This window comes from Sorex araneus, chromosome X (assembly GCF_027595985.1).
Source record: "Sorex araneus isolate mSorAra2 chromosome X, mSorAra2.pri, whole genome shotgun sequence".
Lineage (NCBI taxonomy): Eukaryota > Metazoa > Chordata > Mammalia > Eulipotyphla > Soricidae > Sorex > Sorex araneus.
This window is the reverse complement of record NC_073313.1, coordinates 93,266,180-93,294,041: the sequence shown is the minus strand read 5'-3', so window position 1 is coordinate 93,294,041 and position 27,862 is coordinate 93,266,180. Positions and strand designations below refer to the sequence as shown.

Here is a 27,862-nt window from a genome sequence, read left to right as displayed (position 1 = left end):
ATGTACATAATGGGATTCTATCAGGCATAAAAAAGGTAAAATCTTGCCACTTTCAACAACATGAATGGAAATATCAAGGGGATTATGCTAAATGACACACGTTAAAAGAAAAAGAGTCAATTACTGCATGATTTGTGGAATAAAAATAAACAATGCAAATGAACTAGCAAAACAAAAGCAAATGAAATCTTTTAAGCTCTAACAAAAGCATGGTGGTTATTAAAGGGAACGAGCAAGAGGGATGGGAACAAGTAGAGTGCCCCCATCAGTGGTATATGGTAACTGGACATTTAGTGATGTGTGGTATGATATAGACAGATTTTGAGGTAAGATATTGTATACCTAGAACATATAGTGTTATAAACTAATGTTACCACAATGAAAACATGCAGTATACTAATAAAGGGTTATTAAAGTAAAAACCATCCCCCCAAGAGCTCCCAGATAACAAGACTTTTAGCCTAACATATGTGCAAATACAGTGGAAAGGCATCAAACTTTATACTCAATTCAATCTTCCTGTTCATATTCAGCAGATATGATTTTTTAGAGAGAACTTGCAAATAGGTTTGTAGTTTGTGATTGTTGAGAAATACTAAGTAAACAGTAGAAGATGTGCTGGCAGATTAAACATGGTTAAATGTAGTTTTAACTTCAAGAAGAATTCTATGTATCCCAAAAACTGCATGAAAGTAACAAAGTGATTGAGAAAAGATCATCAAATGTATTATTAAAATGTTTCTTGAAGTCCAGGATGATATGACTAAGTGGTCGCTCTTAGCATGAGTGAGGTCACAATTTGATCCCCCCCAGGATTGCCCCAAATAGCTGAAAATAGCTGAGTGTGATTCTGGCGGTATTGTCATTGGGATCCTGGGTACCACAAGAGTGTGTGATTTCCTGTGCACCACAATTATGTATATATGGGTACCACACCCAATTGTGTGACTTCTGAACATTTCAAAAAAAAAGAATAAAAGTAAGGAGGCAGTTTGTTTCTAAGTTCTTAACTTAGAAGTGGTGGTTATACAAAACTATGGTTAGTAAAAAATATTTTGTGGGAATGCCATACCCTATTTAAAAATATTGAATCACCATGAGATAGTTACAAGATTTCATGTTTGGGTTACAATCACACAATAATCAAACACCCATCCTTCAACCAGTGAACTTTCCCCACTACCAATATCCCTGGTATACGCCCCCTTTCCCACCCTCCCCCTGCCTCCATGGCAAACAATATTCCCCATACTCTCTCTTTAATTTTGGGCATTATGGCTTGCAACACAGACACTTTCAAGCAGATTTTCCAACCTGATAGCACAGCGGTAGGGTGTTCACCTTTCATGCGGCCGACCCGTGTTTGATTCCTCTGCCCCTCTCGGAGAGCCCAGCAAGCTACCAAGAGTATTGCGCCCACATGGCAGAGTCTGGAAAGCTACCCATGGCATATTGGATATGCCAAAAACAGTAACAATAAGTCTCACAATGAGAGATGTTCCTGGTGCCCGCTCGACCAAATCGATGAGCAACGGGATGACAGTGAGCAACCTGATAAGATTTCTCTCAAATACCTTTGTAAATACATGAGAGAAATGTAGGTGAGAGTAAGTGGCTTTCAAAGTAGACTGGGACCACAGCCCCAGTAAGAAAAAATTATATTTAACATCAATAACATATGTAATCCAAACAAAAAGTTTCAGGAAACAAAACTTACTCTAGGTGATGTATTCTGAATATTTTTTGTTCTGTTTCCTTTTTGAAAAAGGCTGGATATGATGTTGATTTCCTAATGCACTATGAATCATGTCCCATAGGTGATAGTTTAAATAGATGGGTTCATAATCTAACAGAGAACCAGTCTAGTGGTGGCACAATATCATCGTGGCCTAGCTATCTATCAGTTTTATTATGAATGAAGTCATAGAAAACATTTATCAAATTCATAGGTGACACAGTCTGGAAAGAATAGTGAAGATTCTGAATAGAATACAAATCTAATGAGACAGAATTTTATATAGACTAATGTAAGATGCTTCACTATGAAGCAAAGAACTTACTGAGCAAATACAAAATGAGATGAGGATGGGAGACACATAAAATTTTTGTTCCCTATAATTAAATAGTCCCAAATGCTTAAGTATCTAATTTAACTTTAACTGTAGTCTCTTCAATTGTGCTGCTTATTCTTAGTGTTTTTATAAAAGTGCCTCATGGTAGTCCCTGAATCTGAACATAGAGAGTTCTGGTGTAGTGCTTTTTCTTTTAATCTTCCATTTAAATCAGTTTTATAAAGTGGGACTTAGTTTTTCATGTAAAAATTATTTGTAAAATTCCTTCCAAATGTTGCCAGGCAAAATAAACAAAAAACAGAATAAAGGAGGTCGGTTAGTACCCATGCTGCCTCTGCATTAGTTAGAACACATTTGAATTGTTTTGTTCATCTCTGGAAGCCTCTATTTCAAATAGATAAATGGGAACATAGTGAGAGAAGACTGAAGAGAGTGAAAAACCTAAAAACCATGGCAGGCATGATACAATAAAATGAATTGAGATTGTGACACGGGAGGTCTGAGAGAGTTGATCACAACACACTAAGAAGGCTGTCATGTAGAGGAGGTAGTTTGATAAAGTAGTTTGGTAAAAAGAATGTGGACTTTGGCATCAGGTGGACTAGGTGCAATTTTCAACTCTACAACTTATTGGTTATGTAACCTTGACAAAGTTACTCAACTCCTTTGAGTCCTGTGTTTCACATTTATTAAAAAGCAGGAAACAAAACACTTTGAAGGATTGTCACCAGGATTGAATATGATAGCATATATGAAAGAATCCAGTACAGTGCTTGGTTCATAAAAGTATTTATTTTATAAAAAACATTAAATTTGTAGCATAGGTTTTAAAGAGTTGTAAGATTAGATGGTGAATATTTTTAAAAAGTCAAAATTTAAAGTTAAAAGGAAGCAGATGAGCTTTCCATCAGTTGGAGATATGCAAAGATGAAATGAGATTCCTGTAGAAGGTAGTAAGTCTATCACAAGGCACATTTGAGGAGGGATTAGACTACAAATGAACAGTAGTATTCCTATTATGGAGTGAATTCCAGCATCTAATGAGGATATGACTAGCATTCCCAGCAGGATAAACAGGTGAAACATATTACGGATGAAGTAAGCTTTTACAAAGAACCATCATAACCATGATGATTTGTCCACATTAGAACCAACTATCAAATGAAAACCACCTGCAGTATACAGATGATCCAGCAAACATTTATGGAGCACTTATTATTTATCAGATACAGGAGATACATACCTACAAGTGTACCTTATAGACAGCGAGTTAATAGGATTATCCACATGTACAAAAGGCCCATGTTCCTTTCCTATCTGTCATGGGCTGATATTTGGAAGAGCCTTAGGCTTCCTCCATGGAGTAAATCAACACTCAAATTTGTCGTTATCCAAGAGACCTGTTCCAACTTCCAATTCCATTCTAGTCAGGCATGCAATAGTAGTGTAAGCAGAACAGAATGATTCCAAAGCTCTTTTCCTCTTTTTTTCTTTTTCTTCTTTTATTGAGATACAGTTACAAAACTTTCAGTTTAAGTTTTTTTAAGTTTCAGTCATATGATGATCAACAACCATCCCTGCACCAGTGTACATTTTCCACCACCAATATCTCCAGTATCCCCGCCCAACCCCTCCCCTGATTCTATGGCAGACAGTTTCCCTGATACTCTCTCTCTATTTTTGGGCATTATCGTTTGCAATACAGATATTGAGACACTATCATGTTTGGTCCTTTATCTACTTTTAGCACACATCTCCCATCCCAGTGACACCTCCAACCATCATTGACTTAGTGATCCATTCTTTATTCCAGCTTCCTTCTCCCCCAGCTCATGAGACAGGCTTCCAACCATGGAGCAGTCTTCCTGGCCCTTGTCTCTATTGTCCTTGGGTGTTAGTCTCATTTTATTTTATATTCCATAAATAAGTGCAGTCATTCTATGTCTGTCCTTCTCTTTCTGACTCACTTCACTTAGTATGATGCTCTCCATGTCCATCCACTTATAAGCAAATTTTATGACTTCATCTTTCCTAACAGCTGCATAATATTCCACTGTGTAGATGGACCAATTTTTCTTTAACCAGTTGTTTGTTTTCAGGCACTTGGATTCTTTCCAGATTCAGCTATTGTGAACAGTGCTGCAGTGAACATATAGATGCAGATATCATTTCTACTGTGCTTTTTGAACCCCTGGGATATATTCCCAGAAGAGGTATTGCTGGGTCATATGGAATACCCATATGGTTTTTAAAGGAATGCCCATAGTGTTTTCCAAAAAGGCTGGACCAGTTGATATTCCCACCAACAATGAAAACGAGTCTCTTTCTCCCCACATTCACACTAACAGTGGTTGTTCTTGTTCTTTTTGATGTGTGCCAGTCTCTATGGTGTGAGATATCTCACTGTTGTTTTGTTTTGCATCTTCCTGATGATTAGGAAATAATGTAGAGCATTTTTATGTGCCTTTTGACCATTTGTATTTCTTTTCTGAGGAATTTTCTGTTTATTTTTTCTCCCCATTTTTGATGGGGTTGGAGGTCTTTTCTTGTAAAGTTTTATCAGTGTCTTGTATATCCTGGATATTAACCCCTTATCTGATGGGTATTGAGTAAACAATATTTCTCATTCAGTGGGCTCTCTCTGTATTTTGTTCATAATTTCTTTTGAGGTGCAGAAGCTTTTTAGTTTAATATAGTCCCATTTGTTTATGTTTGTTTCCACTTGCTTGGTTGGTCAGTGGTGTTTCATCCTTAAAGATGCCTCTTGAAGTGAAATGCCTGATTGTTTACAGTAGTGTTTACAAAGGGAAGTTATGTTTCAGAGTTTATATTGAAAATTTAGCTTTATATCCCAGCAAATAAAAAGATATTGATTTTGAACTAATGGCTGATTTTATTGTCAAGGAAAATTTCAGTTCTTGAGAAGATTAGATTTTAATAAACTACTTCCTAAGTGCCACTAAACATTATTCTGTAAGTAAGCAGTATATTCCTCAGCTAACAGTTTTCAACCACAAAACACACTAGTACTTGGAAATTTCCAAATTGTTGAATTGTTGAAGATATGGAAGTTGAGAATAATGCACATGGGAGGTCCGAAATCTTGTGCTCAAATTTGTTTATATCATGTAATAACTCTACGGTCATAGCACAATATGCAATACTTTTGACTTCCAGTTTAATCCTCTGCATTTGGGTATAATTATACTTACATCTCAAAGGTAGTTGTAGATATTAATTTGAACAGAATAAATAAGATATTTAGTACTAGGGGCATAGAAAATTTTCAATAGATGATAGCCGATATTATTAGAATTACTATCTGGAAGTCTCAGAGAGCCTGGCAAGCTAACGAGAGTATCTTGCCCACATGATAGAGCCTGACAAACTACCGTGGTGTATTCTATATTCCGAAATACAGTAACAACAAGTCTCACAATAGAGATGTTACTGGTGCCCGCTCAAGCAACTTGATGAGGAACAGGATGACAGTGACAGTGACTATCTGGAACAAATCATGTGTTGTTGAAGATTAGGGTTAGCTATTGAACATTAATTCTTCTTGGGATTCCGGCTTGTTCTAAGAGACATACAGAAAACAAAGGCAAACAGAGGACTGTTTTCACATCATTTTTTTAGCATCCAATACCATAGAAGTATCAAGTATGGGCCTTTTATATTTCAGTTTTCTTATTTTTATTCAGTGTTATGTCTTGGGTTTTTTTTTTTTTTGCTTTTTGGGTCACACCCAGCGATGCTCAGGGGTCACTCCTGGCTCTACACTTAGGAATACCCCTGGTTTGCCTTGCATGCCTTCTAAATACTAGGCATGCAAGGCAAACGCCCTCCCCGCTGTGCTATCACTCTTGGAGGGCTGGAGCGATAGCACAGCGGTTGGGCATTTGCCTTTCACGTGGCCGACCTGAGTTCGATTCCTCCGCCCCTCTCGGAGAGCCCGGCAAGCTACCAAGAGTATCGAGCCCACACGACAGAGCATGGCAAGCTACCCGTGCGTATTGGGATATGCCAAAAACAGTAACAATAAGTCTCTCAATGAGAGACGTTACTGGTGCCTGCTCGAACAAATCGATGAGCAACGGGATGACAGTGACAGTGACAGTTATGTCTTGGAGAGCTTGTTGTGCTGTCTCATAGTTAGCGACTGCAATTCAACCAGAATCCCTAGCATATTTCTCTGTTATTAGCAATTTTACATATTCCTTTACTTTTTAAATTTTATTTTATTTTTATAAAGTTGTTCACAATCAAACACCAATCATTGCAGGTTTCCAACACCATATTTTGAATGTTTCCACCCCAAATCCCAAACCATGCCCCCAAGTGAATCGAATCCATTAATTTTGTATTGCTTGTTAAGAATAATCTGCTAAAAATGTTCCAATAAAGTTTCCTTTGAGGAAAGTGTGTGAAGATTGTTTTATTTCATCCTGGAGACATTAAACCTTTGTGTCACTAACATATTTGTTAAACCCCATCAATTATTGTGTGCTACATTTAGTACATCAGTGGTGTAGAATATGAGAGGTTGCTCAAGAAATTCACTCGTGGTGAGGCCGTTGATGAGATTATATGGTGCTAGATGCGGTTTGTGGATGTGACTGCCAAGCTACTGGTAAACTAAGGAGGTAAGAGGATGGAGCCCATTCCTACTTCGAGCGAGCTTGGAGATTTCAGTCACAGGTCTTTCATACTTGTTTTACTTCTTCAGAATCACTCATGGGTGAGGCTCGCCTGAGCCTGTGGAGAGCTGCTTTGAATATGGCGATGGTTGGGTTCTGGAGGTTTTTGGCTGTCAGGGCTCTGTTGGGGTAGGGAGGTAAACTCAGCTGCGCTCCTCCAAGTTGACCAAGTTAAGACAGCGTGGAAGGGAGTCTGGAGGCATCCCTGTGGCATGTCATTCTATGTTGCTCTCTTCCAGGAGTTTTCCTTCTGAGTCTCTGAATCTTTGCCATTGATGAGATTATATGGCAACAGGGGTAGTTTGTGGGTATGACTGCCAAGCTCCTGGTAAACTAGGGAAATGGGAGAATGAATCCCATTACTGCTCTGAGAGAGCTTGGGGATTTCAGTCACAGTCTCACATTGGGATTTTCCTTTTAAGGGACTTTTTGGTTTTGAAATACGGGGAAAATTACAATGAACTTGAATAATTAGATTCCGTTTCTACAGAAAAATATTCATGGAACTGGAAAGGAATGTGAGAAAAACTGATACTTCTTCTTGACTTCAGAGAAATCTACATCCCAAGTATTCCTAACATTATTTATCCACAATTTCCTTTAATTATTTCAAAAAGGAAGAATTGGAGAAACAGGTTAAGGGGCTGGATACATATTTTACATGAAGGAGGCTCAGGTTCTAGTCCTGGTATCACATGGTCTTCTAAATACTGCCAGGAGTAGTCTTCAAAGCCAGAGCCAGGAGCAACTTCTGAGATCCATTGGATGTTGCCTAAATATTCACCAAAACTTTAAAAGTCATGATGGAAAGATAGTTCAAAGGGTTGAATATGCTTTTTTTAATGTATGTTTTTAATGTGGGGGACTGGGTTCATTTTCTGGCATCATATGGTTCCCTGAACAAATGTTAGGCATAAGTACAGGGGTAAAGTTTTGATAATCACTAGACACAGCCAGAAAAACGTTTCAAAAGAAGAAAATTCTGTAAGATCTTTTGATAATGTCTAATGCTGCCACATACAATCTTAGTCTCCATAAGTGCTTAATGAAGTCTGATTCAAATCTTCATGTTGCAGCACAGGATTCTCTTTTCTCTCTTGTCTGTTTCATGTCAGCAGAATCTGTGTGCTCTCATTTAGACATTTTATCTCCACCCTTACCCATCAATATATTTTGATTTACTGACATATGAAACTGTGCACCATGTAAGCTCAGCTGGATCATTTTAAGTACTCCTATAAACAACTGGGGCTTTGTTTTTGAAAGGTGATAAGAAGCTCCCTACTCAGCATTTTCCTCTTTAGTTGAAGACAGTTCATAATTTTAAGCACACTTGTGGAAACATGGGTTCCCAAAACTGGCACAGTTGTCCACACAGGTAACTTGTCACAGAGGTGGAGCTAATGGGGTGTTAGGCCACACACTGACTCTACCTGGCAGGCCTATCTGATTTCATTCAGTGTTGTCCAAATTCTGCCTACCCGTGCCACATCTGGGTGTTGATTTACACTTGGAATTGATTTGCTTCAATGCCACTGCAACCTGATTCCAATTAATTAGCACTTTTACCAAAGGTACACTTATTCAGAGTCAAGAGTGCTCTCAAGGGACTAGAGAGATAGCGCAGGGGTTAAGGTACTTGCTTTGCATGTGGTTGATCCCGCTTTGATTCAAGGCATGATACCCGACACTCTCTGAGCAGCTCTGAGTGCAGCCCTGAAGGTCCCCAAGAACTCCAAGTACCTCCAAACACCTCCAAGCACCACTAAGCAGCACTGCATCCTTGGGCCTTCACACTGGACTTCTGGCTCAGCTGGCCATGGATTGACAAGAGGAAAATCATAGGCTCCTAAATACCTTTGTGGAGGCCAATGGAGAGAAAGAATGCTTTTAAACCATAGGGCTTCTTACAAAACACCTCGTTTTATGTGATCTCTAAGGAGCATTTGATAGTAACATTTCCCTTTCTGTTGAAAAGTGTGTTACCCATGATTTATTTTTATATTTTGTGTGTCTGTGTGGATATATTCTTGGCTTTTCCTCCTACTTGTCAAATCCTATTCCTCTCAGACTCTACAGATGGCCATTCCTCAGTCTTCTCTTGAATACTGATATTCTTTGGAGCATGAAGAAGGTATTTTACGTTCTCTTTTAAAACTGCTCTCTAGTCCTTCCCATGAAACAGTATCCGCGCCTTGATATAATTGCCATTACCAAATATAAGTGGTAACCCAAATTTCCATATCCATTTTAGGCATACATATCTGCTTGACATATCATTATAAAAATAGGCACTGACCTCTCAACAAGTCCAAAAGTAGACTTCTCATAACCTTCATCCAAACCTCCTTCTTCTCCTTTCATATTCTACATATTAGTCAATTATGTTAACTTACACATACATTCTTAACTCTGAAACTTAGTAAAGAAGTTCTTTGATTTTAGGTCCAATATTTTACTAACATATGTAGGATTCTTAATCCATACTGATATACATATTTAGATTTAGGTATTATTGTTGGTCACTTATGTAACCTTGTTTGTATCTCTTATTGGGAAGTGGGGAGAAATAGCTGTAGTAGTACATGGGCTATTCCAAGTTATTTGTTCATGAAATTATGTACTTCCAGGGGTTAAGCCTAGGCTTTCAGCATGCAGAGCACATGTTCAGACCATTTGAGTTATCTTTCTGGACCTCACAAATTAGGGTATGGTGCTACTTGGGAGTTGCAGTTAATGATACTCCTGGCTAGCACTTTGAGGTCATGTGGGGCTGAATAGTGAACTGGGATGAGCCACATGCAAATTATGTGCTCTAACCCACTTATAATATACCCAGCCCTTTAAAATCACCATTAGAAAAAATTTGGGTCACACAAAATTTTCTTGGTTTGTGCTCAGGGACCACTCGAGGTGTGGCTCAAGGAACCATATTGGGGTGCTCAAGATTAAATCTGGTTTGATTGAAAACAAGACAATCACCTTACCAACTGCATTATCTCTCCATCCCCAGTTTAACCACCTTCTATCTCCCTGCCTCTAAACCTTCCCCCCTCTCTTGATATACTCTTGAAATGATCTTTAAGAAATTCATTTACATGCCAACCCATATTTTAAAAATGCATTTCTCTGTTTAATGATTTTATTGGCTCCATATTGTCCCCCAGATATAGCTGGAAGGCTAGCATGCTAATGAAGTCCTCCTGTCTCCACTTTCAGCTCTCACTTTCTCGACATTCTTTACACCAAAGTGTCCTTTTTGAAACAGTAATTACAGTGACTTTGCCTTTTTACCACTTATGACATGTGTTCAAAAAACATTCAGTCCAGTTGAGAGTCCAGCTGAATACATAGTTTTGGCAACTGAAAACAAATTACATATTTATAATGGTGATACTCAATTTCAGTAAGAAAATAAGATAGCATGAGGATTAAAAACACAAGAGAGAAATCCCAAGGAAAGAGTGGTGTGTGCAATGTAAAGAATGGAATTTCTATCAGAAGAAGCAATTCTGGACTGAGGGAATGGGGCCATAAGAAGGGTATCCTTAATCAATGTGGAGGGTGATAATCTAGACTGAGGTATAGAACAGTTGGGACTATTACCCTACTCTAGGGCATATTAAGCTCAGAACAGGAAATGACAATGAGGAATAGAAAAAAGATAACTGCTAGATAATTTGGATATAAAGCTGTTTTCTTTCTCAAAGAGTTCTGTTGTTTATTAATTAATTCCTTTCCTGAACCTTCACAAGAAGTTCTGTTGTTTAGAAAGTTGAGGTATTATACAGAGAAGGAAAAGACGGAAACCAGGAAACTGAGGTTCGGAATTAATGATATAGGAAAACATAATACCATCTTCTAGTTTCCAGAACAACCCTCTCTCCTCTTCTCCCCTTCCCTCCCAACTCATCCCCTGCCTTCCCCTCTCTCCTCCCTCGTTTTGGTTTTGGAGCCACACCCATTGGTACTCAGGGCTTACCACTGACTCTATGCTCAGGGATCACCCCTAGTAGGACTTAGGGGACTATTTGGAATGTCTAGGATTGAACCCAAGTTGTTTTTGTGCAAAGCATGTGCCTGCCCACTATACTATCTCCAGGATTCCTTTTCAATAGTCTACACTCTACATTGCAATCTGAAAGAGATAAAGAATTTAGGGCTACAATAATAGCTTGCGAAGTATCATAACATTGTTTTTATGGTGATGAGGCTCTTATGTTTCTTATATTTTGACAAAAAATCATTTTACAGTATAAATTTTCTAAACAGAAGTATACGTTGTTTTGAGTCAATTGATTGCAATATGTTTCATATTTTCAGTAAAAATATCCCACAAGTGAATAGGATATATGCATCAACTCTATTGTCCCCTCCCATATAAAAACATTTATACCTTTACTACCACAAATGATGTTCCTTTTCCTTGATTTATTCAGGATTTTGCATCATGGAATCTTAGGCTGTGCTAAATAAATGAGTCTTAAACACTCAAATCTCTCTTAAGAATGGTTAGTTTATTTTGCTCTGTTTTCTAGTTTCAAAGGCCTTACAATTCTCATTTTAATTTTAGTTGACGGTGTTTGATATTTTCTGAGTTTCTAGGACTAGGCAGAAACATGTAGAAAGAAAAAAAATAGTTACCACCCAATAGTTACATTTATAGTGTTTTATAGAGAAATGTACGCAAGAAAAATGGAGATGAAGATAATCTTAGGGCTGAGAAGTGAAGAAATAATTTACTTTTAAGTTTTGGGGCCACATCAACTCAGAGATTATTACTGGATTCAGGAATCACTGCCGGCAATCTCAGGGGACCATATGGAATTGAACCAGGGTGGTCTGGTGCAAGGCACATGTCTTAACTATTGTACTATCTCTCTGGCCTCAGTTTATTTTCTTTTAATTAAAAATGCAAAGAAATGCTTCTGAGTGATGTATTAACTACTTTCCATGTTATCTTGCATTTTAGACAAAATTAAACATGAATCAATAAGAATATCTAATGGTGGAAGATATCATTGGTTTCTTTCCATCAAGAATTCTTCATTCCTCACTAACAGAATCCAGATTTTCATTCAAAAATTTGGTAGCAGGGGCCAGAGAGATAGTGTAGTGGATAGGGCACTTGCTTGGTATGTGACTGACCGAGGTTTGATCTTCAGCATACCATATGGTCTCCCAAGACTGCCAGGAGTGATTCGTGAGTGTAGAGCCAGTAGTAAGCCCTGAGCATTGCTGGGGGCCCACTTCCCCCACCCCACCCCCCAAAAAAAGAAGTTGATAGCAATATGATCAGGGAAGGTGACCTACACAGGCATTACATAGGCATTAATGCATTCTGGATATTCCATTTCCCTGTTAATAGTACCAGATGAAGGTATGGGAACGTGACTTGATTCTGGTGAGTGTGATGAAAGAAGAACATCGGAAGCCCCATATCTTTACTTTCCTTTGGTAATCTCATTTAGTGAGATCATGAAACCTTATTTTTCAAGCCACTTTAAAGGTATTTTATTACTTGCATTCAAAATTATTCCCTCTTGGAGCTGGAGAGGTTGAGCAGTGGGTAAGGTGCTTGCCTTACATGCGGCTGACCCAGGTTTGATCCTTGACACCCCAGATGGTTTCCTGAGCCCACCATAAGTGATCAATGAGAGCAGAGTCAAGAGTAAGCCCTGAGCAAAGCTAGATTGGTCAAAAATTATCTTTCCCCAAATATCTCTTAGATAAATTAACCCCCAAACAAAAAACTTCTAATTCATTTGAAGTCTATGTAATAATCTACACAATCAGATTCATGGGATGTTAACATTTAAAAGCCCCTTCGAGGGCTATCTAGTTACTTTCTCTCATGTTATATTATAACTTCATGTTTGCAGGCTAAAAATGGAATTCAGAGGGTGTGGAGACTGTGCAATATGTTCTATAACTTTTCTCGATCTCTAATCCAGATTTTGTAGCTCTGTGGTAAAATAAAAATTTTGGACTCAGACCTGTGTTGAATCTTCCTATTTATTCTCACTAGCAAAATGCTTTCCTAAATAAATGTAAAATAGATCTCTGACTTAAGAAAACTTCAAACTTCCTGGAAACATCTATTTACATATATGTGAATAATGCATCATGCTCATTTATTCACTTTTAAATGATTTAAAAAGAATTTTAGTAGTCAGTACTTTTCCAAATAGCAGCCATTACAATATGCAAAATACTAAAATATTATATCTTAGAAAATACCCAATAAATGAGATTGACCTTACCCTTGAAATGATTCAAATTTGAGAGACTTTAATTCCTATGACAATATGCCACTTACTATCACTCCCCACCCTCAACACTTACTGAGATTTGTGAGGAAAAAAGAAACCTATATAAAAAGAAATTTCTGTTACCAGGGATGATCACATATATGCCAGTCTTCCTTTCTACCTGATTTCTGTATGAGAAAATTGTTATCCATTTCCATGATGTCAAACGGTGATAACACTTAAAAATCAGTGGTGCCTACCTGAGTGATGTCCATTCCTGAGTCACAGCTCAGTGGTTGTGTAGAAGTCAGCCCATTTGAGCCAATTACAGTTGTGATCACAGCATTCTCATCAATTCTTCGAATCATAGTTCCATCCACAAAGTAAATGAATCCATGCCTATCAACTGTGATGCCTGTTGGGAAAGAGAAAATGGGCATTAGTAGTCTAGTGGGCCACATTTCCACTAAGATCAGTATTTTGAAAGAAGAAATAGAAATGGAAAAACATTTTAAAGACATATGGATGGATTCAATTTTGTTCAGTACTGACAGGACAGTAATGTGAGAGGTTTGTTCTGACACACAATCACATATTTGTGTATTAAGAAGAAATGAGAAAAATATCATGGGTATATATAATCAGTTCTAGTCATTTTGTACTGTTCAGTTTTACATTTCTAGCTCCTAATACCATCATAAACAGAAAAAAAATCTTATTTTAAGTAAATGGGAAAAGATAGGTGAGGAAAGCTATGGGAAATTTCTTGTGAAGTGCAGATTAGTAAGGCACTAATTATTTTCATGATTGTATTGGGAGGTAACTAACTTAGAAAGCATAAAACTATTTTCATTTGAGCTGGGACTAAAATCAGTTTTTGCGTCCTTCTATTACTTCAAAATCTATGCCCAAACATTCATTAATCAGAATTTTTTGGCAGGGGTGGAGTAGACTTGGCCACATCTGGTGGTACTCAGGATTTACTCCTGTCTCTGTTCTCAGGATCACACATGCTGGGACTTGGGGGACCATATGTGGTGCTGGGGATAGAACCCGCATTGGTCTGTGAGAGGCAAGCACCCTATCTTCTGTACTATTGCACTGGCTCTACAAATTTACCTGAATATCTGACAAAGAACAGACAGAGTATTCTAAGAATGATTATAGACACACCCTCGCCAAGAAGGAAACCCTACTCTGGAATAATAACAAACTGCAATCAGTAAGAGATTATTTACTAAGGCAGATACTTACCATGTAGAATAAAGGGTTCTATGGTGTAAACAAAAAAATAGCACAACAATTGTAAGTAAAATCCTTTACTTACAAAACTGGGATAGAGGCAAGAACATAAGCGTAATAGATAATTCAGGCTTTTTATTCCCCAAATGATAAATACATATTCTTCTCTAGTGATCATGGAACATTTTCTAAGATAAATCACATACTTGGACACAAGCTAAATGTCAATACAGAAATGAAGATTTAGATTATATCAAGTGCATTTCAAAAATCACAATAGAATAACACTAATTGACATAAAATGAAAGTTGGGGAAAGGTCAAATATTTGGAGACTGAGGAAAAAGAGATAGTACAGGAGAAGGGCACTTGTGTTGCATATATCCAACCCCAGTTCAATCCCCAACATTATATGGTTTGTTAGCCCTGCCAGGAGTGATCCCTGAGTACAGAGACAGAAGAAAGCCCTGAGTTTACCTGGATGTACACACCCCAAAACACTGAAGATTAAACAACATCATATTAGATGAGATTTGGTCAATAAGAAAATGTTAGGGCTGGAGCAATAGCACAACATGTAGGGCGTTTGTCTCGCACGCGGCCAACCTGGGTTCAATTCCCAGCATCCCATATGGTCCCCTGAGCACCGCCAGGAGTAACTCCTGAGTGCAAAGCCAGGAGGTAACCCCTGTGCATTGCCGGGTGTGACCCAAAAAACAAAAAAATAAAACAAAAAAGAGGGTGCCAGAGCAATGGTAGAGTGGGTAGGACACTTGCCTTACATATAACTAACCTGGGTTCAATTCCCAACACTTCATAATATTTCTTGAACCCCTCCAGGAGTGATCCCTGGGAACAGATCCAGGAGTCAACCCTGAGTATGTCTGGGTGTGCCCCTTCAAAAAAAGTCCAAAAATTAAAGAAAATATTTTAAAACCCTTGCATACAAATAAGAATGAAGATATAAACTACCGAAATCTATGAGACACTGCATAAGTACCATTAAGATGGAAGTTTATAGCAATAAAACCATTTACATTAGGAAACAAAAAAAAGATCAATGAAATAATCGATCTCACATCTCCAAGAACTAGAAAAAGAAGAGCAATAAAACTTAAAGTCAGCAGAGAAAGTAAGTAATGAAAATTAGAGTGGAAATAAGCATAATAGAAATAAAAATTGAGTATAAAATGTCAGTACAACCAAGAGCTGGATCTTTAGAATAAAGCTAACTGACAAGCCTTTTTCCAGGCTCATAAAAAAGAAATCTTATAAAATGATCCAAGGTGAAAGGAGAGAAGAACAAATAGACCAAAATATAAAGGATCATCAAAGACTTCCATGAAAACCTTTATGACACCAAACTGGATAAGCTTGAATGCATTTTAGAAATCATACAATATCACCAGACAAAATCATAAAGAAAAAATCTTTAATAGGCTAGTTATAAGAAAGACAACTGGAACAGTAATTTAGGAGACATCTTCCACAAAAGCCTAAATCCAGATAGTTTTACTGGTGAGCTCAACCAAATATTCGAAGATGATCTATTATAAATCCTTTTCAAGTTCTTCCAAAAATTGAAAGATTCAGAAATTCTTCCAGTTTCCCTTGGGATTATAATATCTTGATGCCAAAATCAGTAATCACATGCATAAAACCCCCACAAACTATGATTCCCGATGACCAAATATGCAAAGGTCTTCATTAACTTCAGTAACCGGTAGCTTGCCGGGCTCTGGGAGAGGGGTGGAGCAATAGAACCCTGGTCGGCTGTGTGCAAGGCAAACTCCCTACCTCTGTGCTATCGTTCCAGCCCCCAGCCCCTACATGCCCTGTAGCACTGTTGTCCCGTTGTTCATCAATTTGCTCGAGCGGGTACCAGTAACATCTCCAGTGTGAGACTTGTTGTTACTGTTTTGGGCATATAGAATATGCCACGGGTAGCTTGCCAGGCTCTGCCATTCAGGCAGGATACTCCAGGTAGCTTGCCAGGCTCTCCAAGAGGGGCAGAGAAATTGAACCCGGGTCGGCTCTGTGCAAAGCAAATGCCCTACCCGCTGTGCTATCACTCCAGCCCCCAGCCCATACATACATATACAAACTATATATATATATATATATATATATGTATGTATGTATGTCAGAACAAACTTTGGTATCACACAGGTAGTATTTAAGTTTTTAAAAAAATTAAAACTAATAAAATTTTCAATTGTTTTTTCTACTGTGTTACAGCTTGGGTTCTTGGAAAATATTAGATAGTAAGTAGTTACAAGTATTGGGTTATAACATGAACATATTATTTACAGATGATGTGTGACTTTGATCAAACGATTCATGACCCCAAAGTTGTAAAACACATTTCCTCTTTAATAAAATTCATGGCTCGCCTAGCTAAGTTAACCAACTATTTTGTCATTTTTGAGAATGAGGTAGGGGTCATTTTGGCATGGTGGGGACACACAAGGATATGCTCATGGTTTGCTCCTGGATCTGTGCTTTGGAATCAGTCCCAACTTGCTCTGGGGGCCCATATGGGATGCTGGGATTGAACCCAGGTCGACTGCGTGAAGGGCAAGTGCTCTCTACCTGCTGCACTGTCACTCTAGCCCAATTTCAAACCAAAACTGTTCTGAAAAAAACTGGGATTACTTGGTTACCTTATGCTCCGTTAGGTTTTTATAAGTATTGTACATACTAAAACACTAAAAATGTATCAGACTCATATAAAAAATGCTTCAATTATTGCTTTATCTGCTTTGGTGATATTCTTGAATAATAAGTAGATGGCATTACTTTTGTCTATGTTAGTGTTTTCCCCATATTTTTCTAATTCATATCTTGTGAAATTAGGAGTGAAATCTTGTGAAATATGTTGAAGTTGAAGGACAAATACAGGATGAGCTCACATATCTGTGGTACACAGACTAATTGGATAAAGGAACATATTAGTTTAAAGTGGGGGATGCTTATATCACCCTTATACCAGATTTTAGGTAGGAGAATGACAGAGAGAAAAAATCTAGGCTGGGAAAAATGATGAGAAAAGGAAGGAATGGGTGAATAGGAATGAAGGTCTTTATGTAAGGTGGGAAAGTATAATAACTATATATTTAAACCACAAACTTAACTACACTGAAAACGCAAGATCAAAATTACAACCACCAAACTTTATTATGTTTTTGTCAAGGTAGCAGACTAAGGGGTTGGATGGGAATGTAGGAACACCGGTGAAGGGCAGTTAACACTGGTATTGGAATTAGTGCTAGAACATCAGATGCCTAAAATTCAACTATCAATAACTTTGTAAGTCATATTTCTTTAAATAAAAATTGTTTTTTAAAAGTTCAGATAACAACCATGATCTTTTAATGCAAATACACACATAAACACAGGTTTGTATATACACAAAAACTCACACATGTGCATGTTTGCATACACACAAAGAATGAACTCATCTAAAGACTATAAACTGAACTTAATAAACTGATTTTACATTACAAAATTCATTGGCAAGAGGTTAATATTAAAACTCGAATTTATGGTATACTTTGATTAATCCTGATGTTCATCATGAAATATTAATCCTTAACATCTATAAAAGTTACAGATTTATTTTAACTTTCCCTGAATGCCTTTAAAGTAATTTATATTTTGGTGAGCTCTCCAAGGAAACCAGCATGTCCAAACAAGAATTCCATGTCAGTTAATCCCTTTATCATTTTAGAGGCTAAAGGCATTTACGGAGGTTTTAAGGACTTTAAAATTTGGAGCAAATCAAATGATGATGGCACCTGAACATTTCTTCTGTCTCCAGAGCATTTGACGAGGATAAATCAAAGTGGGTACTTAGCTTTCTTAGTTTTTAGTTTTTTTATATTTTGGATAAATTAATTTCTTTATTGCCTAGAATTTGTTTTGGTTTATGGCAGCCTTATGATTTTGGATAAGTTTCAATGGCCTCTATATTAAAATTATTGAATTTCAATTATGAAAGTTGTCTTTCATAAGAGAATTCAAAGATCAGAACTTAAGTATGGAGAGGAAACGGCTTAGGATAAAGTACATGAACTCATGAATTATTTACTAAACACATATTCAAATGCCTCTGTGCTAGGTTCAGTGAGGATCAAAGGACAAAGGAATGAGTTATATGAAAACTAAGACTAAGAGGAATACTATTCTATTAAAATTTAGTAAGTTAAAAGGTATTAGAAATTAAATTAGGGGTATTGCTATAACTAGGAGTAGTAAGACTCAGCAATCTAATTTCCTGCAAATTGGAGCAAATTCAAAAAAGGTGAGATAGAAAAATAAATTCATTCTCCCAGGAACTGGTATACCTGGAGAAGACCCTTCGTTTTTTAAACTTTATTGAATCACCATGAGATATAGTTACAAGCTTTCATGATTGAGTTACAATGACACAATCATCAAACACCCATCCTTCCACCAGTATACATTCCCCACAACCAATATCCCTATTATACCGTCCCTTTCTCACCCTCCATAGAAGACAATTTACCCCATACTTTCTCGCTACTTTTGGGCTTCTGATTTGCAATATAGATATTGAGAGGTTATCATGTTTGTCCCTTTATCTACTTTCAGCACACATCTCCCATCCCGACTGATCAAGACCTTTATACTCACACCAGGGAGGACAATTCTGTTCCTTCACTGCCACATTCTTTATTTCCAATAGAGAGTAATGTTTATATTCATGCCCAGAGAATCATTCTGGACTTTTCATGGTTTTTCCATTTTTAGTTTTTTGCCAGCTTTTCAATATTATGAACCATTCTTCATGTGTACACACTAGCTGAAACCCACAGATAAAGTTTATTAAATAATATTTGTCTTCAGGGATGTTTAGGTTGACATTTTGTGGTATACTCTCCTTTCACATATTTGTGCAGAAATTCCTTTTATTATGGTCCATATTCCAAATATACTCCTTTTCCTCTCGAGACTCTTTATTTTGAAGTTGAAAAGAAATAGTATAAAGAGCTGTGAGCAACTACATGATACTGGATTTAATAATTTATCTAGACATACTTTATATAAACATAACTTTGATTACTCTAATTTTCCCGCTCCAACTCGCACACATACTCTTTTAAGCAACTAGCTTTACTATCTTTCTTCTTTGGTGAGGTTTAAAGGTCTTTTTAAATGAGGTTACAAATCAAATTGGAAATCCCCTTTTGGAAGAAGGTATTATTTTTGCCATTATTTGCAGTGGTGAAGAATTTCCCTTCCCTTGTATCTACTGTCTTAGGGTGTCAGTCTCATGTGATGTTATGCTACACTCCACAAATAAGTGCAGTCCCTCTATGTCTGTCCCTCTTTTTCTGACTCATTTCACTTAGCATGATGCTCTCCATGTTTATCCATTCATAAACAAATTTCATGATTGCATATCTCCTAACAGCTGCATAGTATTCCATTATGTAAATGTACCAAAGTTTCTTTAACCAGTCATCTGTTTTAGGGCACTCAGGTTGTTTCCATATTTTGGCTATTGTGAACAGTGCTGCAAGTAATATATAGGTACAGATGTCATTTCTACTGTGCTCTTTTGTATCCTCAGGAGGGATGGGTATTTGATTATTGTGAGATTGTAACCCAAACATGAAAGCTTGTAACTATTTCACAGTGATTCAATAAAATTTTAAAAATTAAAAATAATTCCTTTCCCATCAGGAGTACTGTTAGAGCAAAGCAAAGGGACATTAACAATGCTGTGTGATATAGTATTGTTTGTTAGACTGAGTGGACTGAGGTATATCCTGCAGAGATGGGCATGTGAGTGATTTCACACCACATAAAGCCATTTGGGGTCTAGCAAGATCATGAGGTTCAACTCACTTCAGATATTGACATTACTATAACTAGATTTACAAAATTTGGTGCCCAATGTTGTGAGCATAATATATTCCAATGATCAGATACATTGATGTGCTTATCTTCAGCATTTCATTGGAATTTAAATCAAAGACATGGTCATTGGATAAGAGAGAAACCAAGGAACTAAGAAAGGAACTGAGAAAACTACTTGTTAGTGTTCAAAATCTAAAACAGAATTAATTTTAAGGGAAAAATGTCTAGATCTCTGATACTACTATAAGGTTTGGTAGTGATATGGATTAAGTTGGGGTATATATGGAAAGAACAATACAGGAATACAGGACAATGTGTGTCGTCACCTTTAGTAGGAAAACACTAGACCAGAAAGCATGTTAGATTGTTACACATATTTTTGTTTTGTGAGAAAAAACAAAATCCTTGTAAGTTAGTATTTATTATAAAAACACTGACAGATCATAACTGAGAAGTGTGAATGATGTTGTCTCCATTAATCAGCATTAAATCTTAACAAGCTCTTTATATGGAAGGACATTCTCATAAATAAAGCGCATCTTATTAAAATTATTTATAATCTCTTATGCAAAGTAGGGGACATTATATAATATCTAGATTATTGGCTCCTTGTGAAATACTGACCTGTATGAAACAGTCACATATTAGATGTAAAATTAATTAACTCCTTCCCTTTGTATCCCCCAATGAATAAATACTACAATTCTTAAGAAGAAATTGCCTAACATTAGAGAACCCTAAAGAGTTACTAGTACATTTATCACCTGTTGGGGAAGAGGAAACTGCTTATGAATATTGAACCAGTAGGGATATTCTGCTGTGGGAACACTGGGAGTCCAGATGTGAAGGTTAATAGCCTGGAAATAGTAGTTAAAATCCTAAATTAGATAACAATGAATATCAGGATTTTCAGCTGGAAATGCCAATTCCCAATGTTGGTAGAAGGAATCTTTATTTTTAATTTATAAAAGGTGCAGCTATATAGGCCACCTACATGTTTATTATTTCTATATTAAAATGAACTGTTTCCAGAATATAAGCTTTTTAAAAGAATAATAAAATGATCCCCCTCTATACCACTAGCAACTAGAAGACGGAAATACTGCTTTGTAATGCCTTCCAACCACAATCAGTTCTTTAGTTTTAGAAGACAGAGATAAATGGTTAAAGTAAGCATTCAGGGAATGTCTTAGACACAATATGGCATCAGATCACTCTCTAATACAGAGTGCTAAATCATGTAACTTACGTTAACTGATTTGCTTTAAGTAACCTTAAAGTAAAAATGAATTCAAATATTTTGCTGTGTCTGTGCATCTTTACTATTTAAAAATTGTTATTGTATGTGTAGTCTGTATAAAACTTTTCCATTAAATAGAAAAGCCCAGTCTCAAACCAGTATAACTACAATTCATTTAATTACAAACTGGGATAAGAATGGGCCAAGTTACTTGTACACAAGAAACCCATTAAGTTACCTTGATAGGCAGTCATTAATTGGAGCTTCTAGACTTAGAAGTATTACAAATATCTGTGTGTCATTAGGACTGAAATGAAGCAGAGCTTCACCACCAGCTGAAATGATTTCACTATGTGATTTTACTATGAGAAAAGGATTTTTCTTTTTTCTTTTTCGTTTTTTTTTTTGCTTTTTTCGGTCACACCTGGCAATGCGCAGGGGTTACTCCTGGCTCTGCACTCATGAATCACTCCTGGTGGTGCTCAGGGGACCATATGGGATGCTGGGATTCGAATCCGGGTTGGCCGCGTGCAAGGCAAACGCCCTACCCACTGTGCTATCACTCCAGCCCAAGAAAAGGATTTTTCAAGTAAGATATTCTGGTAACTCACTATAATATTATATGACTAGAGGTAATTATGTTTTTAAAATGCTACAGTAAATTATAAACAATAGAGGTCAATCTCCAAAGAATTTAAATAGAATTAAACTGTTAAGCATTCCAAAAAATATTCTACTGACATACCATGGCAAAAAAGATTGACATGGCTTGACAAAGAAATATTCTTTAATGACTCAGAAGGTACTAAGAGACATAATAAAGAACAATGCACTTGTTCCTAGTTAACCAGAAATTCTGATTGAGATAAAGGCAGATAAGGCCATTTTGTGGCATTTATTTTCAGAGCTTTAGGCTCTAGGGCAAGGCAAAGTGAATTAACAGCTCTCCTACCTCCACCAACTACTGTTATTCTGAAGACTTATAGTAGAAACTAATTTTCCTATAATTAATTTATTCAAGATTTATTTTTTATGTATTATGTGTCAGGCACTGTGCTTGGTGTGGAAGTATAGCCGAATTAAAAATAGACATAGAATTGCCCTTAAGTAGCTCAGAAATTTGTGGAGGAGATGAAAAATAAACAGGCAACTGCAATGCCATCAGATAAGCATCAATTAGGAGTAAGTTCATAGCACAAGGGAATAATCATGCTTGGGGCATAGGGCTAGGGACATGGAGGTCACAAGTGATTTTTTAGTGTAAATGATATGTTAGCAGAAATCTGAAGGATCGTATTGAATTCCTGATGAGACTACCTTGAGTACTTTTGATAACTGTAGCACTGTCTTCCTGTTGTTCATCGATTTGCTTGAGCAGGCACCAGTAACATCTCCATTGTAAGACTTTTTGTTACTGTTTTTGGCATATCGAATACGCCACAGGCAGCTTGCCAGGCTCTGCCGTGATAAATAGGTCACAAATTCTGAGACATAAATATAGCTTCTCTAAAAAATGAAGTCTATTATAGTTATGTCTTGGTGCAAATGTCGTGAAACCAAGATAATCAAATTCAGTTGTGATTCTTAACATCGGAAAATGAAATAACTGAATGGTGATATTGCTGTATTTGCTAAGAATACAGTATTTTTTCTCAGCAAACTCACAGTTCAAAATTTGGGACACATTCATTAGGTTTAGTCAAATCAAAACAAAAAAGGATGTGTCCAAGTTGAACTCAATTTTGAACTTATTTATCAATGTTTCTCTTCATAGTGCACCTTCTTTAGTACAGTATGCTATGTGTTAAAATCATCCTATTTTTTCTGAGAGGACAGCCATGTTATACCTCCCTGTCTCCTCTGTAGCTATATATGGACAGAAGCAATGTGTTCCACTTCTAGGCCTACCCCTACAGAAAGCTTTGTTGAGTTCCTCTACACACTTATTTTGTAGGCTAGATGGATACAGTTGATACAGAGCATCCAGTATTGGTCTTGAAGACATAAGTGATTAAGAAACTGCTTGATGGAAGGAATCTGGTTATTAGAGTTACTCCTTGGAGCAGAAATTCCTCCATCCCTTAGACTACTCATATTGGACACTAGCATTAACAAGAAATAAGCTAGCATTTTAAAGTCATTTTAAATAATGGTTGTGTATAGAGTCAGGGAGATGGTAAAGCAGCTAGGGCACTTACCTGAATGAGTACCACCAGGAGTGATGCTGAGAATAGAGCCAGGTGTGCCCTCCCCTCAAATAAAAAACAATAAATCATCGGTGTGTATTTCTCTCTCTCTATATATATATATGCACACATATATATGTTAGCTTGTCATGTCTATCATATTCACCAACTGACATTCATTTTAGGCTTGTACATGGTGTTTCTCTTCCAGGATGCTTTCCTTGCATATTTCTGTTCATTCTGATCTCTTTCTAACTAAAAGAAGATGCTAATGAAAATTCTTCAATCAAGTTTTGTTCAGAGAAAAAAAAACTTCTTGAGGAAAAGAAGTGGAATTTATACATTACTTTCATATCTCAATGATTTCACTAAACTTGGGCAAAATATTCAATAAGCCTTGCTAAATGCAAACATAGAACTATATATCTATACTAAATTGCTACAAATTTTACCAAATTGCATCTTATGTGAATAAAAAAAGACATCATATGAGGTTGAACTGCATCTGAATTTCTCTGAAAATGAGTTTATAAAGAAGGTAATGTTAATGTCTTTGGACACTGATTCTGGTGCATACCACCAGTGGCTCACACTTTTATGTTATTTAACATAAATTGCAGTGCAAAAATAAGCATGTTAAACGACTTTTATGAGAAGTAAGTCTTTTTTGGTTACTCTTAGCAGTTCTTAGGATTTACTCCTGTCTCTGCATTCAGGGATCAATCCTTGCAGGTCTCAGGGGATCAAACCTATGTTGACATGTGCAAAGCAAGTACCATATCCACTGTACTATTTCTACAGCCCTTAGAAGTAAGTCTTACATCAGTCAGTGATACAACCAAGGATAAAGGACCATGGATTATATTGACTGCAAATAAATTTTGAGTATGTGGATAGCTATACTAAATAGTTTTGGCTCCCTCCACCTGCAAACCCTCTTTGTTCTGTCCCTGTAGCTTTGACTTTTAACCATACGATTTTGAGTTCTAAGGAAACAGAAAAACCTCAAGATTTTACCTTAATTTGTTCCACTATAGATGACATAACAGAAAACAGAGAACACTGGCACCAGGGTCACATAAGGTGATCTGGATTTCAGGCTTTTGTTATAGATTAGCTGTGGCACTTTGGATAAGGCATTAACTTCTAAGTATATGATTTCATAACAATATTCTATTCAACACAGGAAAAATGATGTGAATCTCAGAAAAACTAATAAAAGTACTTTGAAGAAAGTGAAGTATGATATTGGTAATAAGTAGTGCCTTAATTTCTCAATTTCTACTATAATTCTTGAATGTGACTTTTCTAAGTTAGACTCATAGTTCAAAATTTTGGATTTTCTATTTTGGACAGACAGCATAATATTTAGGTTCAGAAAGCATTTTGCACATACTTAGCTGTAGAGGAGACTGGGAAGTATAATCTGGTGTTCTTTTCAGAAAAATAATAGGGTGATCTTGTCATTAGCAGAGTGCCCTATGTTAGCTAGTTTCACAAGAAAGACAATGTTGTTAGCTTGGACTGGAGCAATAGCACAGCAGGTAGGGTGCTTGCCTTACACAAGGCCGGCCCAGGTTTGATTCCCCCGTCCCTCTCGGAGAGCCCAGAAAGTTACTGAGAGTATCTCACCCGCATGGCAGAACCTGGCAAGGTACCCGTGTCATATTCGATATGCCAAATACAGTAACAACAAGTCTCACAATGGAGACATTACTGGTGCCTGCTTGAGCAAATTGATGAGTAATGGGATGACAGTGATACATTGACAGTTGTTAGCTTATAGAAAATATTGGTCCATTGAACTATAGGTGCAAAAACCTTCTAGTTTTCATAGGATGGATAAAGTTTTCAATGAGAGAACCAAATAAATGAAGCACTGTGGTTAAAGTTTTCAATAAAATAACAAATAAATGAAGCTCAGGCAGACCTTGTGTTGTCAAGTGGTGTTAGGGTCACAACATCTAATAGCAACATCCAATAGTAATAACTATGGGTTATGTTTCCTTACTTTAGAGAGAAATCATGAGAAATCATAAGAAATCATGAGAAAGATTAGAAATAGTTGGTTATTGTTCTTGTTAAAATGTACATATCTTGCTTTATTTTGAACTGAAGGCTCAAAAGATGCCTTTAGACTGAGATTTAAGGGTACTCATATGGGTTAAGACAAATGAAGTTTGCTTATAAGTGGACAGACATGGAGAGTATCATGCTAATTGAAATGAGTCATAAAGAGGGGGACATACATAAAAGGACTGCTGTCATTTGTGGACTATAGAATAACATAACATGAGGCTGACACCCAGGGACAGTAGATACAAGGGTCAGGAGAATTGCTCCATAGCTGAAGGCCTGCTTCATGAGCAGAGGAGAGAAGGCAGATGGAATAGAGAAGGGATCACTAGGAAAATGATGGCTGGAGGAATCAGTCTGAATTGGAGATGTGTGCTGAAAGTGGATAATGGACCAAACATAATGACATCTTAGTATCTGTGTTGCAAGTCATGATGCCCAAAAGTAGAGAGAGAGTATGAGGGATATTGTCTTTCATGGAGATAGGGGGAGGATGGGAAAGGGATACCAGGGATATTGGTGGTGGGAAATGTACACTGGTGGAGTGATGTGTGTTTGATCATTGTGTGATTGTATCCCAAGGATAAAACCTTGTAATTATCTCACAGTGATTCAATAAAATTTTTTAAAAAGACAAATGAAGTTTACTAGATTTCAACTGAATTTCTTAAAAAGGGAGGGAACTTGGAAACATTGGTGAAAGGAAGTCAACACTCGTGATGGGATGGGTAACGCAATGCTGTATGTATAAAACTCAACTATGAATACCTTTGTAGATCACGTTACTTTAGTAAAATAAAAGCATTAAAATTTCAAACATCAAGCAACTATATCTGGGACATTACTGATACACACTTAAAAGGGAAGCAAACCATTTCACAGTAACCTTTGTTAACAATTAGCCCAAGGAAGGAAAGTTGATTCATTTTCTATAGACCAGCAAAAAGTAATTGCAGTAACTACACTCTAGAGAAAATGAATATCTTTCAAGGTGTGTGAACAATGAAGAGGTTCTAATAAAAAAGCAAATGAAGTAGAGTACCTTGGCCTGATTACTCAATAAAAATAGGATATGAGGAATTAAGCCTGACAATGTCCACCATTCAAAAAGTGGGCTAACTAGAAGAATTGAAATTCCTGTAGGATAATTATTCACATGCTATTCCCATTCAAAAACAATAAGGAAAGTCCATTTAAAATTCTTCTACATCCATATATCTTGAATAATGAAGCTATGACTGGAAGAGAAGTCCACAAAGTTGGAAGTAGTATACAGTTATTTCATAAAGGTAAAGAAGGGAGGCAAACACTGCATGCATAAATTTATACATCTATTTAATAGAAGCTTATAGCGCAGCGGGTAGGGTGTTTGCCTCGTGTTCAGCCAACCTGGGTTTGATTCCTCTGCTTCTCTCGGAGAGCCCAGGAAGCTACCAAGAGTATCACGCCTGCATGGCAGAGCTTGGCAAGCTACCCCTGGTACATTTGATATGCCAAAAACAGTAATAACAAGTTTCACAATGGAGATATTACTGGTGCCCACTAGAGCAAATCGATGAGCAACAAGATGACAATGATACAATGATTTAACAGAATCTTAAGAGCTATTTAGAACCAATTTGTACTGGTGAAGAATGTGTGGTGTGACCACAACTACTACAGTAACCAAAACACACATACACATATAGACACAAACATGACAGATTGAGTATAAAAGGCTGCCAAAACAGCTATCTGATGAGACAAAACAACTTTTTGGGCTGCATGTTATATATTATACCATTTTCTACTAAGCAATTCCTTTCATCAGTTGAGACACCATGGTTTACTATAATGCTTATGATAGGGTTTCATGCAAACAATTTTCCAAACCCACAATCTCTACCAGAGGATCCACTTTGCCTCCGCCATTATCTCAGGAAACCCTACTGTCTTCTTTCTCTTTTGCTAAGTTCAGTTTTGTGGATCACGTCTCAGTTCTTCTTTCTTTTGGCCATTTATTTTACCTTATTATCTTTATTTATATCCCACAAATATGAGAGACATTGTTATGTATGTTCCAGTTCTATGACTAACTTCATTTAGCATAATACACTCTAGTTCCAATCACATAGTGGCAAACTGCATAATTTCATCCTTTCTAATAGCAGAGTAGTATTCTGTTGTGTAAATATACACACCACAGTTTCTTTAGTCCAATGTTCTTGGAC

At 36.9% G+C, this 27,862-nt stretch overlaps 1 protein-coding gene across 1 annotated transcript in view; it reads right to left on the bottom strand.

The window, feature by feature from the left end:
* TENM1 (teneurin transmembrane protein 1) overlaps nucleotides 1-27,862 on the bottom strand; it is a 1,051,200-nt gene that overhangs the window by 83,695 nt on the left and 939,643 nt on the right. The window contains exon 25 of the mRNA XM_004606346.2: nucleotides 13,284-13,438. Coding sequence (XP_004606403.2) covers nucleotides 13,284-13,438 — 155 coding nt within the window. The remainder of the gene's footprint in view (nucleotides 1-13,283; nucleotides 13,439-27,862) is intronic.